The following is an 18,542-nucleotide window of genomic DNA, read 5'->3' as shown; positions in this document are numbered from 1 at the left end:
TGCTCACCATYCACTCACTGATGCCCATCCAGTCCCTRAGCAGCCATCRGTGTCTCTCAGCYRATTCCYCCCTGTTTATACCYTGGGCATGAGGTTCTGTGCTATGGAATATCCCTTTGCCCAGTTYCCCCAGCTCCYTSTGYACCTGCTYACTGTCAGAGCACAGGAAACTGAAAAATCCTTRATTTASAGTGAGCACTGCTTGGCACCAGCTAAACCATTGRTGTGCTATCAACATTAYTCTCGTACTAATCCAAAACACAGCACTGCACCAGCTACTAGGAATAAAATTAACTCAGTCCCTGGACACCACCTCACACCATTGACCATCCAAGCAAAGCAGAGCCACATGGGATTATTGCTGCAGTGCCCTGCTGTCTCCATGGGCTCTGCTGGTGCYGAGGGACCTGGTGCTTCCATATCCCAGAGGAGAATGCAATGTGAGTTGGTTCTGGAAGAGGCTTCTGCTGAGCTCACTCGTTGAAAATCAGATTGATCTGAATCCAGGCTCCTCACAGACCAGTAAAAGCCCTTTTTTCTACAGAGTCCTTCTTCCCTGTGTCAGGAACTGCATATCCTGGCATGAGCCCTGTTGTGTCTTGTTGTTCATCTCCACTTCCAGCAGGTTTGTTCTAATGAGCTGAAAGAGCAAAGCTGAAACAGATTCTGAACTGAAGTCAGAGACTAATAAAGTAGGGTGTGATATTAATTTCAGCAGCAGCTTTGGCTAGAGCCAAACATGGCAATTCCAACATCTAATTGGCTTTTAAAAATAAATTAGTCTGGTTTTCATCTACATATTTCCCATGCAGGATGTGTGGTGTTTGGCTGTGCTCTATTGTTAGATGGTCCCAACTGCTGTTGAGCAGTAAAATTACCCAGACCTTTTGACTTTGCAGTCTGCACCGTTAGTGGTAGAGACATTGTGCTGCAGCCTTTCCTTCCCTGAGTCAGTAGAAGYTGATTTCTGTGGTTTATCGTGTGGATTTGAGGGAGCAGGATGTGGAATGCTGGCTACTGGCTTCCATTTATGGGCTTTTAGAAGTGMGTGGAGCTGTATCTGTTTCTGCTGGCAGAGTCAGGTTCTCCTAAGTATGTGCAAAACTGTTTTTAAAATGGGAATTTGATTTCCTGCTGTCTGGTGAAACCAAGCAGGTTACAAAAACAAGGAAGAATAGTGGCTGCCTTCCACTAAATGTGGAAGGAGCTGTGGAAACGTGTCTGTTTCTTGATCTGTGTACAATGCTGACAGTGAAATTGCTCATAAGAGAGCATCATAAATTAACATGCAGAGCCTGACACACAGGAAGAGAATTTGGGTTCTTTCTAGCTGTTATGCCTCGAATTGATGGGAGAAGAGGAGGGATGCTCTCCAGGCTGGCACTGGGCAGAGGTGTGCAGTTCCTACCTTGCCTCCACTATAATAATTAGTTTCCCTTGGAAGATGTGTGTTGGAGATGACCTTGTAACAAAGTATTGGCTGCAGTTTGGGAATATTTTAATTGATTAGGATTATTTTTGGACTAGTGATTTTATTAGAAAGGCAGTTGGTTGAGTGGCCCCTTGAGTTCCTATTATCCTTGTAGATAGATGAGTATTTAARGGTTGGGTCAGGAAGAGCAAGCCCTGTTGTCTTCTCTGAATTTTCTTGGCCCCTTCTGTTTCTACCATCCATGCCTGCATTTATGCAGAGCACTCTGGGGCCTGCGGGGCTCTCTCCCAGCAGAGGTACGAACAGCCATAAATCCTAATTAAAAKGTATGTTTTATTTTCTGGGTTTAAAAATAAAGAAGATTTAAGAATTCTTGGAATTGAGATGTGTGTATATATTTTGGCCCATCAGGATTAATTGGATTTGCTTCAGCAGTTCACTGTACCGTTGCTGTTCAGTAGAACGCTGCTGAGCAATTTAAACATCTTTCTCAAATGTATGAGGTTTGTACAACACGTGTCCTGCAATAATTTTGCTCCTGCCACTGATGTAAATATCGAGATTCTTCAGGACCAGCACGGGGAACCGAGGCACGTACTTGGCTGTGCCATGGATCTGGGCAGCGTGCCTGGTGCTGGGCACACCGTTTCCCCTCAGAAGCCCTGGAGGTGTTTGAGCCCCGTGTTGTCCCGTGGTGTGTGTTGTGTGTGCGTGTCTCTGCACAGGGCAGGCACTCACAGCCATGGAAAGTTTGGTGTGCTCATAAATCACATCCRTGCCCTGGAAAAGAGCTGCAGATGAGAGTGTCAGGGTTGACCTTCCAGCAAGTGAGGGAGTGATGAGGGGAAGATTGATGCCTAGAGAGAAGAGCTGGGGATTTACAGAGCCTGTTAGGATTAAACTGCCCCTGTCTTAAACTGGGGTGGATTTAGCATTGTTAGASAGGGTTTTGGGGGAGGGCAGAAGCGCTGTTGCTGGACCTCCTCCAGTGTATAATCTTAGTGCAATCCCATGGACTGTTCCCCACCCCCTGAGGTGGGAGCTGCCCACAAGGTCAGCATGGGGCTGTTGCTGCAGATCAAAGCAGGGCAGTTTGGAGCAGGAGATCCCATGGCTTATGGAAAACTGCACAGAAGGGCACCATGCCAGGGCCCCGGAGGAGAGAGGATTTCACCCCCTGCGCAGGAGCTTGGTCTCCATCTCCTAGGAGAAGACTCTCTGGATGTGAAGCAGCCTTTTGGAGTCACAGTGGCAGATCCTGGAAAGGGGGTACCTAAACTGGGTGGGGAAGAGAAACAATCAACCACAGAAAAAAACCCTTGGGCGCAAGCATGAGTGTGTGTGGACTTGCCAACCATGATTGCTGCTGTTTTGTGAGGTGATTCTTAAGTTAGTGGAAGTGAGGAATGKTGCAAGTGTTAGGGCATGTAAAAGCTGTGATGTATTAGGGTTTCAGGAAACCGCCTAGTAGTATGTCTTGCAAAATCTTAGTTGGATAAATAATTCAATTTGGTCTAGATAGTAACATTCCTGGATTGAAATCCTGCTAAAACACTGTCAGTAAGAGCTGCTGATGAACAGAAGAGAGGCTCATCTGGGGGAGATGTAAAGCTGAGGCCAAGAGGATCAATATTAGGTCTGTGTGTGTTTTAACATCCTCATTAACGATCTGTAAGAGGGAGCAAGTGGTGTATATAGATTAATAAAATCTACAGATAACTTTAAAGCCAGAGATGTCTTCAACAAAACTCAACACAGAGGGGCAGTCCAAAGGACTTCATGGGTTCAGAAACACAGGCAAAAGACAAAAAAAAMTGATGACACTTGAAAATAATCAATGTGTCTGTTTGTGTTAAAGTAGCCCAAGTCATGTGCCCCTCTTTGACCACTCCTYCTGGTGCAGGAGATGGAATGAGGCATGAGCGAGTGGCTGACATSTATCTCATGGGCAGCAAAACTCACTGCAAAGCCCATCCTGGCCAGGCATGGGTCTTTGCCTGAAACACTGGATTTGATTCTAATCCTACCTGATTTAGAGAGGCAAATTGGAAGAGGTCCAGTGACAGCCTTTGGTAATGTGTGTGCCCTCGCCTAAGCYGTTAGGACAGCAACTTGCAGAAATGTGTGTCATTTAAGCCTGTGCCTGTTTGTGGTGCAGCCCCTGTGCTTAAAGCAGCACACACCTTGGTTGTTCATGGGACTGTTGTTCCAGGGGGCTTCAAGACAATAAATTTGTGAAGTGTTCAGGTTTCAAAAATGAAACGCTTGTGGCAATACTTCCCTGAGAAGCCATGGATGCTCCTGGCAGTGTTCAAGACCAGGCTGGATTGGGCTCTGAGCACCAAGGTGCCCTTGCCCATGGCAGGGAGTTTAAATGAGATGAGCTTTAAAGTCCCTTCCAAATCAAACCATTCTTTGATTCTATGAATACGATGAGAGAATAGCATGAGGAGAAAATACAGTTGGTTCCCCTGCCCTCAGGGTGCATTGGTGGGGGTCTCAAAAAGATGGGTAGGGATTCTAGTTTTGATGACCTAAAATTGTCTGGGCAGAGTACTAGAAGCTGCATGGCAGGAAACAGTCCTGGCTTACAGGTGTGTGATGCTCAGTTATCAGAAGGYTCTGTTTTTCTGTTTTGAGTGCTTACAAATATCAATGTTTTAGCAAGGCCAAACAAATTCTCTTTAAAATCATGGGTAGCAGGTGCAGTGCATGGTGGTGACTGGCATGAAGTCTATTGTCTCTCCTACTTCTGTGTTTATGTCAGTCTGTAACTCTTTTTGCTCGTTATGCTTATYACACAGCTTTTAATAGTTACAGAATGTGTTTGAATTACGTTTGAAATTCAAATTTCACACAAATAGATGCTTGTTCTTGAACCAGTGTTTGTGTCTGAGTAGTTGGGGGGAGGGGGCTGGTAGTATTTCTTACATATTGCACGCACTCACCATGTTCTTTTCCATTACAGCAGGAGACGAAGGAAGAGAGTGGATTGCAAAGGAAGAGAACAAAGCAGCTGGATCGAACAAAGTTTACTCCTAAAAAGAAAATTGCACGTAGGTCTCCATTGTGGGGCTGGGGAAGTTGTGTGATGCTGAGCAGCTTCTGCTGTTTGTTTCAGATATTATTTCCYTTGCAGAAAGGCTGTGACATGGCTGGGGATGCAGAAAAGGCCCTTCTCAGGGCTAAGTTTTGCCTGTTAGAATAGGCTCTCTGTCACTTGTTTTCTCCCCAGGCAGCGTGTGTGCAGAGCGGTGCACTTCCAAAATAAGTGTGTGAGGGTGTTTGTACCTCACCGGGTTCAAAATCAGCTGGGGCCGATCTGAAAGTGCTGTCAGTCACAAACTGCTTCTCCTCTGCTCCTGTCTGTCCCYGAAACATCACCATGCTCTGACCCGACAGCTGCCGCTCAGGAAAGATCTGAGTCGCAGCTGACAGTTCTCTGAAATCATCAGCTCGCAGTGTGGGGACAGCCGGAGCACCAGCAATGCTGGGCATCATGAGGAAGGGTGTTAAGAACAAGGGATTTGGTCKMTGTCATTTTGCTGTTACATAAAGCRTGCAGGTCTGGCCTCRGCATTGCAAGGACACGGTGGRACATCCAGAGAAGGGCAGCCCAAGCCGTGAAGGGCYATAGCAGCTGCCKGGTGAGGAGAGACTGGAAAGCCTGGAGCTGCTTTATTAGGAGAGAGCAGTGGGATCAAGTTCCCATCGGGAAGGCAATGCCTCAGCTGAGCACAGAGCTGCTACTTACCAGCTCCTGGGGTGTATCAGTGGAAATAGCGAGAGATAGATGGGTTTAAAGTGGGTGAAGGACAGTAATGCTTCACACAGCATGAGGTGAACTCCTGGAAGTTTGTGTCACAGGAGGTTGTGGAGAGGTCAGTATGAGCAGCTTTAATAAGGGATTAAATGCATTCATAGACAATAAGTCTGTGAACAGATGCTAAAGGCTGGGATATTCCTGCTCATATGCTGATTTACAGGCAKAAGGGCCCAGTGAGCATGGCCAGGGTGCCTGTGCTCCCTGTAGCCCCATATGTTACAGCAGCCAGACCTCCGAGGGTCCCCTCTTGTGTCCCTGTGCTCTTTGAGGCAGGGGCTCATCCAGCAGATGAAATTCAGGACGTTTTAAAATGGGAGAGATATTGTCTCCTGCAAAACCCAAAGCAATCACTGAACAAAATGGAGCACGCCAGTGCTCCGCAAGCAGCAGCAGTTGGGCTTGTCAGTCCTCACAGGGCTTGTGTGAATTAAATTGTTTTTAATAGAGGCCTAAGGCCATAGCACAGAACAGCCCAGCTCTTTGTGGGAGCTGCAGCCCACTGTGCATGCCTGTGTTGAACAAGTAAGATAGCAAAGTCAGAGATGGRGAAAGAGTTCTTGTTCTTATTCTTCTTTTTCTCCCAAAGGAAACAGAGCACCAAATTAAAGCTGAAACCCCCCTTGGAGATGCCACTAAAATGTGACCAGACATATGGTGCTAAGAGTAGGGATCTGCTGAAGTTGGATGTCCTCGTTGCATCGTTGAGTATGTAGGGTTTCAGGAGCTTGGTGCTGTGCAAAAGGTGTTCAGTGTGCTCCAGAAAATCAGCAGGAGACAGGGCCGGCTCTCCAGACGTTGTATAATGGGGGAGTTCTGCTGTGTTTCTAGGTGTTGAAATTATTGATAATAGTTTTTCTTTTCCTGGAGCAAAAGCTGCCTTTTTTGTTGCTTAGTGTGCACATCTGAATTTGGGGGTGCCTGGCACCGCACGGTCGGAGAACGGGTGCTTATTTAAGCATGTGTGACAGTGGGGCTGTTCTCATTTGTGGGAAGCTATAATTAGACTTTCTGTGTTTGCTTTTAGGCAAATTAAGATTTGAAGTAGTAATTATTTTTCCCAGTGTCTTTAAATAAATTCTTTGAATTGCGAGGCAAATTGGTCTTTTGTAAAGATTCGCTGCTTCTGGGTAGAGCAAGTTCTTTCTCCTCAAAACTGGAAAATTTCCGATATTGGCAGGCACTGGTTATAAAGCGTATCCTCCCTTTTTTGCTTTGTTGTGGTTTTATTCATTTTAACCTAAAGCCATAACTAAAATATATCTGTGACGTTTCATCCTGACAGGATAAATGGAAATACAAAACCTAAAGAAGTCYCCCTCTCTTTTTCCAGAGGAAGTTGGTGCTTTAAAGCACATTTGAATGTTTTTACTGTAATTGCACTTTGAATATACTGAGATCCCGCATTTCTGTTATTTTTGAGTAAATCTCTTATTAGTAAGTRTTATAACTACAACTAGTGGGGTTTTGCATCTAATTCACTTTRCAAATGTCAAAATGGAACATAAATCGCTTTGCAAATTGCCGTATTAGCATTTAAAAAGGCTCTGAAATGGTTTAATTTGTTTAGGGCCGCTGTATCTTAAAAACAGTTTCTCTCTGACCCCTCCTTYCCATCTGCGGGTCTGGTGGATGCCCTGGTCCCCAGAGAGGCGCCGGGATTTCGTGCTGCGTTGGGATGGACRTGTGACAAGTGGATTTTGGAGGGTGAGACGCAGAGTTCCCAGTGCCGGTGCTTCCCCCTGGGATTGGGCTCCTGCAAGGCGAGTGATGAGTGTGAGATGAGCATCGGTCCAGATGGAGAGGGGTCGTTCCTCCCGGGGTCTGTGGGAGTTTCTGCCACACTCTCTGAGCTCACTCCCCAGCTCTGTTTGCACACAGTGGTCGGGGGTTAACCCAGCGCTCTGGGTTTCTAATCATCATAAATTATGACGGCTGCAATCAGCATCAAGTTTAATAAAACACAACGGTGCTGGGAAGTGATCAGTCCTGGAGCACGAAATACCGTCAGCTCTGCTTAAAGCAGGTCAGGTCTGCTGGAAGGCAAGAGCAGTGCTGCTCTTTGCTCTCCCCACGGTAATGCCAGGTGGATTTAAACTCGAGATTTCCCCGTCTCTGGAGCACCTACTCAACTGGAACGGGCACTAAGTGCATCTTGTTTGTCACTGGTTTCTCTGCCAGAGGCAGCATTTGTCTRGCACATTCCCTGTCCCCAGAGGGGAAATTGCTGTGCCAGGGAGGGAGAAGAAAACAAAATGTACAGCAGTAACTCGCCAAAAAATGTTTCTTTTTATTAAGCTTCATGGATGTTGATAGCCTGAGCTGGCGAACGCTCAGGCCCCCGCTGAAGCACGTGGAAAGTCGTGTGTTGCAGGGTGCYGATCATGTGCACCGGTTTTCCTGCACATGTCAGAGTTTGCAGGATCTGGCCTGATTGCTGTGATGGTTTGGGCTGGAAAACAAATCAGCACACACTTTCCTAATGCTTGGAAGGTGTTTGATATTATGGAAACAGAAAAGCCTGGATGTGGCACTTAGTGCTGTGGTCTGGTTGACACAGTGGTGATTGGTCAAAGGTTGGACTCAATCTCAGAGGTCATTTCCAACCTAATTGACTCTGTGATATGCTGTTTAATGCTGCTGTTCTTGGGGATGGGAGCCTTCTCCTGGATTGTTGTGTGCTTTCCATTAAAGGATGCTTTTTTTTTTCTTTGCCCTGGTCCCTCCTGGCTGTAACATCATAGAGTGACTTTGTCCAAGGACAAAAGATCCCCACGAGCCCTGAGAGCGCTGCAGTCTGCCTTCTCTTCAACCTCTTTCTTAATTTTCAAAGGAATTACCCCCCCGCCCCACCCCAAACCAACAACCTGAAGCTAAGTGCTGTTTTAATAGGACACATAAAGGAATCTGGAGGTAATCAGTCCAAAAATGCTTCAGATCCTGCTTGGGTGGGGGAGCGAGAGGCTGCCATCAGCCAGGGGCTGGGGGAAGGGCAGAGCAAAGCTCTGCTCTGTGGATGCTCCTGGTTTCAGCGCTGCTGTCACTGCTGTGCTAAGGCCAGAGCACGGTTGTGCTGCTGTGTTTGGGTGGCAGCTGGTAGGGATASAAAATGGGAGCCTGCAACTTGTGAATGCATCTTTATCCAGGGAAACGCCTGTCTCCGGGGCTGGCTGCAGCGAAGGCATGTTTTGTGCTTGGGCAGCCTCCCTGTTCAAATGGCATGTCTTAAAGATGTTGTAGCCCGTCAGAGAGCGCGAGCCTTTGCTTCATGCATGAGATGGCGCGTGCAGGATTCTGCCTGGAGGAGGGAGCGGGTTCTGAAGGAAATCTGTCAATTTGTGTCGAGTGAGAAGATGTATTTTTCAGCTCCTGAGAGTGCTGTTGAGTTGTTTTTCAAGCTGCACTCCATTCTGCAGGCATTGTGTATTTTAAGCAGAGTGAAAAGTGCTGGATTGAATCTAAGTAAATAAGTGTTTTCAAAAGTAACTAACTGCTTTGTTTCTACATAGCCAGTCTAGACTTTTGCTTTGATTGGAGCGACGAATATTTCAGGAATAAATTTTCTGCTGAAATAGCAGCTACAACTGTAGGAAACCTGTTTCCCATGCATGACTGACTTAGTGATGCAGTGGAGGGGTGATGTGAGCAGAAGGGGGGATGTATGCATGTGAAATATCCTCTATAATACCACCARGCAAGTAACATTATCCTCCACAGAGCTTTCCACCTGCGGCTCAGGGTGAACAAGATGTAGCTCTTTTTCTCTGGGGTAGGTCTCCTGTGGTATTGCAGGYTTCTGTGTGTCAGAAGGCAGTGAGGTGTGCTACTTGGTTAGCAAAAAAGTGTCTTAAAGAAGATGTGTTGTTTATCCTGCCTTGCTGCTGAGCCTCTCCAGTGTAAAAATGAGCACACTTTAGAAATCTGTCCTTTTCTTCTTTCCTTGAACATGCATTCTGCAGCTGCAGTGTGTGTTGTTTGATGGCAAATAAAATGTCATGTTGCAGTTAATATACTCAGGGAATGGGAGCCTAGATTGCTGTAGAAACCTGAAGTGAAGTTCCTGACCTGAGTTACCTTTCTCATTTAGTCTTGCCTGCTCTGGTTTTCGTGACACCTTTTCAGGACAGCTGARGTTTAGATGATTTGCTCTGCATTCCTCCTGGAGAAGTAGGACCTTCACCCATTTTTCCAACATGCTGGATATACACTGASTGTTTACATACACCTGCAGCTGTGAATTAACATTATCCTATTTCTTCTGCTGTAGAGATGACTGAAGAGGAACAATTTGCACTGGCCCTGAAAATGAGTGAGCAAGAAGCTAGAGAAGTGAACTGTCAGGAAGAGGAAGAGGAGGAGCTCTTGAGGAAGGCCATTGCTGAGAGCCTTAGTGTAAGTGCACTTCTGTGGAGAGGCTCACTAGGGTTCTTCAGCAACATTGCTGCTCTGTGCCTGTTTTACCATGTTGCACAAAARAAAGTTTTACTTGGGGGGCGTAGATATTTCCAGCACAAATTGGAATGACAGCAGCTGGAGAGTAGTTGCTTTGTACCCTCTTAGCAAGAGGGGCAGGACGTCTAACCCCAGCTGGTACAGAGTTCTAATTCAGGATGGGTGGATCTGCTGTCCAGGTGATGGCAGCCAGCGTGCTGGGGTGCCATTGGTGTGCTGTGCTGATAGAGAACATGTCTGTAGGAGAGTCAACCTTTTGTTTTTCAGAGCTGTCAGCCTTCAGACTCCTCTGCTGCAACTCCTCAGTTGTCAGAAGAAGCGCTGGATGCACAGGGCCAAAGCCAGCCTGCTGAGAGAGAAGGCTCTGAGATCCTGGGAGGCCTGGCTTTCTGCCCTGACACCCCTCCCTCTGACTGCAGCTCCCACTCACACAGCTCCAGAGCTGATGGGAACGGACAGATGGATGTCGCCCGGAGCCCCTTGGTAGTGTTGAGGAGGTTAAGCCAGGAAATCGTTGAAAGCTCACTAGTATCCAGCATAATCGTGTCTCCGGGGAAGGGCCAGTCTGTGACAAGGTCAAGTGAAAAGTCTTCCTCACCAGCAAAAAGTGATTCGGGTAACATGTTACCCAGCACTCTCGGAGAGGACTTCGTGTCTTTGAGTCCCACCTTTGGCAAGGTGTCTCCGGGCTCCTGGCGACTGACACCTCGGAGACTGTTCACCAGCCCCTCCAGCTCTTCTGAAGCAGCAGGCCACGAACCAAAAGAGCAGCTCCTGCCCTGCACTGGCCATTCTGTGAGTGAAGCTGGTGCTGGGAGCTCAGCCACACTTTGGAGGAACAGGACCACAGAACAGTGTGACAGCCCCAGGAGGAGTGGTGGAGGAGCAGGTASCAAGCACAGCTCACAGCCCAGGCACACTGCCAAGGTCTGTGTTTCCMCAGAGCAAGCAGAGCAGAATGAGGGGTCTGGCAGTGCCCCGGAAATTTGCWTGCTGACTGCAGCGGAGGAGAAGCACAAACAGGAGGAGGCAAGAGACACGGTGCACTATTACTGGGGCATCCCCTTCTGCCCCAAAGGGGTGGACCCCAACCAGTACACCAAAGTCATCTTGTGTCAGCTGGAGGTTTACCAGAAGAGCCTGAAGCAGGCTCAGAGGCAGCTATTGCATAAGAAGGAATTTGGTAACCCGGTTGTGCCCAGTTGTTCCTTGAGCCAAAACGAGCTCGGGAAAGGAGAGGARATAAGCAGGGAGAATGGGGTTGCTGATGGTACAGAAGATGGAGACACAGAGGGACAGGAGTCTGAAAGCATCACCTGGCTCCACCCTTCAAAGAGGAGGGAGGCAGAGAGTCCAGGGCACAGCATGGAAGARGAGAAGAACTCCACTTCTGATGATGAACCGACCACCAGCTACTGCCAGGTAAGAGCTTCACCACTGATCAGGAGCTGAGCAGCTGCGCCCTTCTGTCCATTTTATGGWTCAGTGCCTTCTGCAAAGCAGGCACTGCTGTTTAATGCCCCTCTTAAATTTAGGCACTTCTTCTCTAGCCACACAGCTTACTGTGGGAGAGGAGTGTACAGGCTCACACAAGGCAGGGGCCATTGAGCAGCCTGGCAGTCATCATTAGTGCTCCAGAGACAAACACATCCAACTGATGCTTCTCATAAGGGTGTAGCCTGGCAGTGTGTCAGGGTRGAGGGCACAGAGGTGATGCTGACCACCACCAGCGCTGGCATACCAGTTTATAAACCTGTGGCCCTGTGGGAAGCCCTGGGTTTCCCTTTGCAGACAGATATGGCTTTGTCCTTGTGGCACAGCCTTTGCTGTTTGCTCCTCCATGCTCGTCTGCGTCCATCAGTGCATCACCCTTGGAAGTGCACATTTCCCTTGTGGCTGGGAGAGGCTCTGTGTGGTCACAGGGTGATGTGTCACCGCAGTGGTGCTCCCTGTCCTTGTCCTGGTGTTGGGCACCTTCTCTCAGGCTCGGGTGTGCTAGACACTAGGTGTCAGCCTCTGTCTCCGTCAGGGCTCTCCTGCTGGAGCGGAAGGCAGCTTTCTGTCACTGCTAAGTTTAAACAGATTGCTAGTCAGATGAAGTATTTATTACTGCTGTATTTTAGGTTTGTGTCAGCYTTTTCCAACCCTCATTTTTCATAATGACTTCACTCCCGGATCATTGTATAACTTTATCTTCTCTATGACTGAAGCCTTGGCTCTGTTGTTCCTGTTTTCAAGTGTATTTGATCATTTACCCTGGTGTTAGAAAGRTACTTAACTTGTTTTGTGATATTTATATTCTGTCTTGTAATATTGAACACTTAGGAAAAAACGTCATGTCTGCATTTTCTGGTTGCAGAAAAAGAGCAGAGCAGCCTCTGCTGAAATGTGACTTTTCATGACAGTGCTTTGGCTCGGGTTTAGCAGATGGAGATTTAAACAAGCCTTAGAGGTGATCTGCAGAGGAAAGGAACTGACTTGTGCCCTTTTTCATTTCCTTAGGATAGATACAAAAGACCTGAGAGGTCCTTAAAGCAAACTGCACTTTTTTTTCTGTAGCTTTTCCTCTGGAAATGAAGGTGTCATTATACTGGAAGATTGGGGTGACTGGAGGTCTATGGATRTGTACTCTAAAGCCCTTGGGAAGCTACAGCAGCTGGGAAGGGCATGAACTTTTAATCAGTACTGAAAATTGTGCGGTATTTTTAAAAATATTATCTGTTTAATGCTAATACCTAATTAATTCTGGGGGAGAAAAGAGGTTTTAGTGGTGCTGAGTGGTAACTTGCAACCTATTCCTCTTGACCACGGGAGCTCTCTCAGTGCCATAACCTGTGTGTARATGTCACCTTTCTGATATTTTTAAGGTGAAAAAATAAGGGAGGRGGAGCAGACTTTACAATTCCAACCCTAGCCCAAAATTTGCCAGTCCCTTYTTTTACATGAGAGAAAATAATTTCTAAATGCCTTTTCATCTGCTTTATCACACCCAGCATGAGAGGTAGCTCCTTTCTCTCGCCTCTCCGTGCAGTCGCACASTGAGGCCAGAGCAGGTGATTTACTTGCAAAATCGATATGTTTGATGTTTGCTTGTGCCTTGTCTCCATTTTTTTCCCTCTATCAAATACAATTCTACTGGCAGTGACAAAGGAGGGGCCCAGAGCAGTCGTGTCTCCAACGTGCTGCATCTCTTGGAAACCCTTTGCTGCCTGTGCTACACTGGGGCTGCCCCAGTGCCACCAGGGCTGCTCTGCTGGTGGGGCTGGTGGGAGATTTTAGGCTGTGCTGAGTCTAGAAACCATTCTTGAGGACTCAAAGCTGTCCTTGGAAAACCACATGGCCTCGTGCCATGTGTGAAATGAAGGTGCAAATGATGTGCTTGAAGAAGGCTGCCTGTACCCCTGCCCTGAAACCCTGACCTGGAATGGGCACAGAACTTCCACCCTGGCAGCAGTGGCTGCTGCCACTGCTTCCCACAGCCAAGGGATGTTTGCACAGAGCAAATCCTGGCTGTCGGGAGATCTCACAGCCTGTGAACCTGCACTAACAAACTTCAATGCTAATAGAATCAATTTCTTCAGAGCCTTTCAGATAAGGTTAGGTGACTCTTGGTCTTTAAAAGATTCAGAGGGAAAAGACCCAATTCTGGAGATTCAGAGTCTGGTGACCTGAATTAGTGCCATATTTTAYAACAGATGTACAAGGAAAACCAGAAACATGGACTGCTGTTCATGACCAGGGCAGAGTCGTTGTTAAGATATGCACAGTTCAGGACTAAGACAAATAAAAATAAAAGAGGAGGTGTGGTATTTTATGTTAATGGTGAGTTAAGCTGCAAAGAAGTAAAGAAAGCATAGATAATACAAGGATATTTGGGGGTTGRAGTCATGTTAGGAAAATTTGATGGGAGAGGCCTTGATTTGGAGCTTGCTGGGGAACTACATCCAGTAGTGGAGCTGATGGAAGTTGAAATCTGTGGTGGAAATCAAAGTTATAGTGTTTGATAGACTCAGGGAAGGGGGAGGAAAACTCCTTGAGTTTCTTTGAGAACTAGCATGAGAAATTGTGGGCCTGACAGCAAGGACTGCTAATAAACTGTTGTAATTCCACCTGATTAGAGGATGGCAAGTGTAACATGTACACTGCAGAAGAAGAAAGGGATCTGGGTAATGACTGGTGTGTTAGGCTGACCTCGGCAGTGCATAAGGCTTTTGAACAAATTTTAAAGGGAAGAATAAGTGGAGTCGTAGAGCTAAATGAAAAATGGGACAAAATGCACATAGATTTTCCAGCTGTAGATTGTGCAGGTTAATCTGTTCCYTTCCTTTGATGGGACAGCTGATTTCCCAGGCAAGAAAAATGCAACAGATTTTATCTCTAGGAAATTTCAGAAAAGTGCTTCTCATGGTCAAGCATCAGCTGTACCAGTTGATCAGGTCATTCGGGCTCAGGAAAAGAACTTTTAAAGTGGAGTAGGTGAGGGCTGCTGGGGTGCCTGAGGGAGTGCAGAGGACATTTAAAAACCTTGGGTTGTTTAGCTCAGCACAGGTGGAAGTGGAGAAGAGCTATGGTTTCTTCCTATAAATGCATTGAGGTGGATGCTGAGAACAGGCAGAGAGCATGGAAGATGATGGGCAATGTTGGAAGGAGTGGGTGGGCATGGACTGTCCGGGAGCATGTCTAGGCAGCAAGGTAACAAAAAGTACTGCCAGGCTCTATTGCAGGGAGCACCTTGCCAAAAGGAGGGATGGAGGGAAAAAGCTGACTCGTTCTGGATGGATACTGAGTCATTTTGAGATAAAAATACACAGCAGACTGGGTGCAATGTCATGGACGGAATCCAGTGACCTGGCAGACCCCGGTCAGTTGTATACGTTGTTTTATATAACACCAGAATTTTCCTTTCCAGCCCTCCCAGGTGCTGCCTGCAGAGGATGTGCCTGAAGATGGGGAACCCATGCAAATTACACAGAGGTGAGTAGGGTCATTTCAGAGTGTAGGGCTCAAAGGCTTGCCCTGGTGATATGGGCTCTTCCACTGTCCCTGGAGTATTTTGGGGGGCAGTCCTACCACAGYTTGCTGCAGGGCTTGCAGGAAAGGCTGGCTGCAGTCACTGCTGTTAAATATCCCTGGAAATCCATGCCTTTGGAGCAGTGTGGGAGAGGTGGGGCACAACTGGAGAGAAAAGATCAGTAGCTGTTGTTATTCTAGAAGATGTGCAAGGTGCATCCTTGTACAAGTTGAAGGARTTGCTCCTTGCCCTCTGAAGCTCCTGTGACACTGTGCAGGAAAGCCGTGGGGAGCTGGAGGTGAGTTACAGCCATGCCATCACGTGCCTGTCGGGGAAGGCACACAGGCAGCATGGTGAAGGGTTTACTGGATTTCTGTGTGTATTTTTATGTTCTTGCCTTACTGCTGAAGAGGAAAGCAGGGAGGAGGAAGCCAGACGGCACTGCCTATCAGCCAAAGATAGAGTGCAGTGCTCCAGAAAAGCCACTTCAGCAGATGACAGGTGTGGGACAAGTCAACATGATTTTTTTCAGATTTAAGCCTACTCCTCTTTTCTTTTTTTTTTTTTCTCCTTCCTGGGGGATGCAATTCTGCAGCAAAGGCTATGRAGAAGAAGGACAAATGGGAGAGGATTCAGGGAGCAAGTTACAAGAAAGRCCATATAATGTCATGTTTTTAATTTGCTGGGTTTTATAGTTTAARCCTGCTTTGGAACAAAAACTGCCAACTTCCCTCTGATCTAACAGCATTTGGCCTGAGCAGTTAATATCAATATGCAGAGTATGAAAATCCMTCTTGCTTGCACCTTTCTAACAAGCTTAAAACCTGCCTTGGGGAGCAGGAAGAACCTGCTGCTGCTGCTGCTGAGGCTGATGAGCCTGTGACAGCTGAGCTCTGAGCTTGCGTAGAAGGCAGCGAGGTGTGYGTTCTGCAGTGCTGGCCTCCCGCCTGCTTAGGGCAGGAAAGCCCAGGATATGGAGAATGTGAAAGGAGAGGGCCCTCTGTCCTTTGGTGTAGCTGGTGGGGTTAGTCTGGGACATTGCCCAAGCTGCCCAGCAGCTCCTGGCTGCCCTCCTTGGGGTGGGTTGCACCTGGRTGCCCCTCCTCGAGCAGCTGGAACATCTGCAGCAAGGCAAGAAATGGCTGCAGTTTTGCAGTTTTGTGCACATTAAGTGTTGCCATCTGGCTCCTGGTAATTTGCCAGCACGGGCCTCTCTTGGGTACGGCTCAGGCACCCCAACCGGCTGGCCTCAGCAGCACTTAATAGGAAAACATGGCTCTGAGCTGTCTGGAGAGACTGGAGCAGTTAAGGAAGTGCCAGTCCTSTGAAGAAGCTGCTTTGCTTTTTGTGGGCTGCTCTCTGTGCTTGTTCCATGCTTTGTACAGAGCATGGAAGATTGGGGTTTTAATAAATGATTATAGGCTTTGTTACCAGGAGATAGTTGGTGTAGCAAGAAATGTGGTTTGACTTCAAATTGATTAGCCCATTTTATAAATGTCATAGCAAGTTGTTTTGTGTGAGCTCTTTTGAAGAGAGCCCTGATGTTAGACACAGAGTAAAACACGCTCAGCCTGGATTCATAACAAATGCTTTGAGATGCTTTATTTAGAGAGAAAAGCCACTTGTGATTTCCTATCAGAATTTTGTTATTTATCATAAATCAGCAGTGGCTGTTCTCTCTTCTCTAAGGCCTGTGGTTGAGCTTAATAAATCTTGTGTTTGTCAGTGCGGGGATTCATGTTTTTAAAGTGTGTTCTTGCATACTTGATCAGACTAATCAGAGAGCCACGCAAGGCGCAGAGTGTGTCAGCATGGGTGCCAGACTTACTCAGCAATGCCTGCCTGTGTTGGAAAGACACTGTGCAGTGAGGGGGGAGGAAAAAAAAAAGGAGGAATCCGAAGGTCAAAATGAGAGGAGCAGTGCTGGGTGCTGCTCTGAGGAACCACCACGTTAATGCTGTAAGGACTTTGCTGCAGGGAAAATGCCTCGTGTCACAGCTGTGCTGCTTCTGGCTGCTGTGCACAGGGATAAAGGGAACATGAGCAGTGCGAGGAGGGAGAGGATAATGCAGGATAAAGCAGGTCYGTCTTTCCTCTGTGAGGATTTCCTTCCCCAGACAGAAAAAGGCACAGTGCTGGTACCTGCATAAACTCCCACGTCTTCTCCCACAGAGAGTCCTCCAGTTGTGAGCAGGTATTTTTGCTCCCTTGACAAGAGATAATGGCCCTTTCTGCCTTTTTAGAAGAAAAAAATTGTTCCTTTTGGGATTTTTGCTTAGGATGGCATTTTAGACCCATATTTTGCTGKTATCCTGGTCATTTCTGGCTGTCAGATATTGACCACTTGGAAATTATGGCATCATCTGCTGTTCTGAACTGTGTGAGAAAGGCAGATGTGGCACTCACACCTACTGGATTGGAGGTTCATGTTATATTTATATTTTGAACAGCATCTCCACAATGACCCCACTTGGCAGTAAAAGGAACCCAGATATTGCCACAGAAAACTCTGCTGAAGAAGAGATCTCTGTTTGCCCAGGTAAGAGGCACTTGAGACTGTTATGAATTTTGTACTGAAAGTTACACACYCAGGAAATTCAGAGAAAATGAGAGAATTTTCAAGTTATTTGAACAAAACGAGATTTCTTTCCCATCTCCGTTTTCCAGGGCTAAAATTATCCAGGTGATTTAGTTTGATCCTCTAGTTTTGGACCCATTTCTTTTAAGATAGTTCTGTGACAGGGATTGCTGGAGACTTGCTGAAGAGACACCTGGATGTGCCTCRGACATGGAGGGATCACTCAAAACAAGGTGTCTCTGCAATGCAATAAAATTTTCAGATTTTTTAATGTCAAGATAATGTGCAAACCATGAGACCTGAAATAATTTTTTGTCTTACATTAATTAAACATGTTTGGGACCACKGAGCTTTTCTTCCTTGGTCTCTCCTACCATGTTCGAGATTTTCCGGTCCAGGGTTTTAAGTGAGAAAATTAATAAAGAGAYTGCTCCTGTTCATGAGCAGCTGTAGCAGGAGAGGTCGTGGTGGTGCTTGGAGGCATGTTTTGTTGCTAAGGAAGATGTGGAGGTCTAAAGAAGGTGTGACTGCGAGACAGATCATGGAATGGGAGCTCTGCTTGTCTCAATGCGAGAGCAGCTCTATTCTTGCTTTGTCTCCATCCCAGCAAGTGTCCCACGCACTTTCCCTGTGTCTAATCTCACTCCCCATGAAGCTGCAAAGCTGCAGTGCCTTTGTCCTCACACCACCAYGCTGTGACTTTAACCCCTCGTCTGGCTGTGTTGTTGCACATTGTCTGATAACATTTGTGGCAAGTCTAAAGAATGTTTTGAAACTGTGAAAACTGCGTTAAGAAGCGTTAAGGGCTAAGTTGCATCAACRAGTGAGGAGGTGGTGGGGGCTGCAAACCTGTGCTGACATGGAGGTGTTTTTCTGCAGAGACACAGCCAAGCCCACTGGAAGCTGTTGAGGAGGAGACAGAAGAGCTCTGCTCAGACAACAGAGGTGCACCTATGCAGGTAAAAGAGCTTGAAGTTGAGGAAGGGCCCTGCTTCCAATCCTACTTTCTAGACCTCRGTTCAGCTAAACTGTGCTGGCATTTCCCTTTAGGTAGCTGGAAGCTTAAACTGCTGCTGTTTGGATCCTCATAAATAGTTGCCTCTTTGCTTTTCTCTACTGCTTTATATCTCCAGTCCCTTTTGGCTGGGGACTGCATGCAGCTGCTTCTGGAGCTTTTCAGTCCTATAGCTGGAGAGCTGTTATTGATTCCAGCCCGTTCTTTTATATCCCAGCACTGCTGAGCTGG

The 18,542-nt window shown here is 47.0% G+C and overlaps 1 protein-coding gene across 5 annotated transcripts in view; it reads left to right on the top strand.

Moving 5' to 3' along the window:
- The window catches only part of UIMC1 (ubiquitin interaction motif containing 1), a 40,085-nt gene that overhangs the window by 8,247 nt on the left and 13,296 nt on the right, over positions 1–18,542 (top strand). For 4 of the 5 annotated variants that reach the window (XM_057378496.1, XM_057378498.1, XM_057378499.1 and 1 more), the window contains exons 3-8: positions 4,401–4,488; positions 9,523–9,647; positions 9,975–11,129; positions 14,617–14,681; positions 17,169–17,257; positions 18,176–18,255. In XM_057378496.1, the coding sequence (XP_057234479.1) occupies positions 4,401–4,488; positions 9,523–9,647; positions 9,975–11,129; positions 14,617–14,681; positions 17,169–17,257; positions 18,176–18,255 (1,602 nt within the window). The remainder of the gene's footprint in view (positions 1–4,400; positions 4,489–9,522; positions 9,648–9,974; positions 11,130–14,616; positions 14,682–17,168; positions 17,258–18,175; positions 18,256–18,542) is intronic. The other variant, XM_057378497.1, reaches the window with a different exon arrangement.

Source organism: Malurus melanocephalus, unplaced genomic scaffold, assembly GCF_030028575.1.
Source record: "Malurus melanocephalus ecotype Western Australia unplaced genomic scaffold, MMel_1.1 scaffold_362, whole genome shotgun sequence".
Taxonomy (NCBI): domain Eukaryota; kingdom Metazoa; phylum Chordata; class Aves; order Passeriformes; family Maluridae; genus Malurus; species Malurus melanocephalus.
This window is presented reverse-complemented; position numbering and strand designations above follow the sequence as displayed.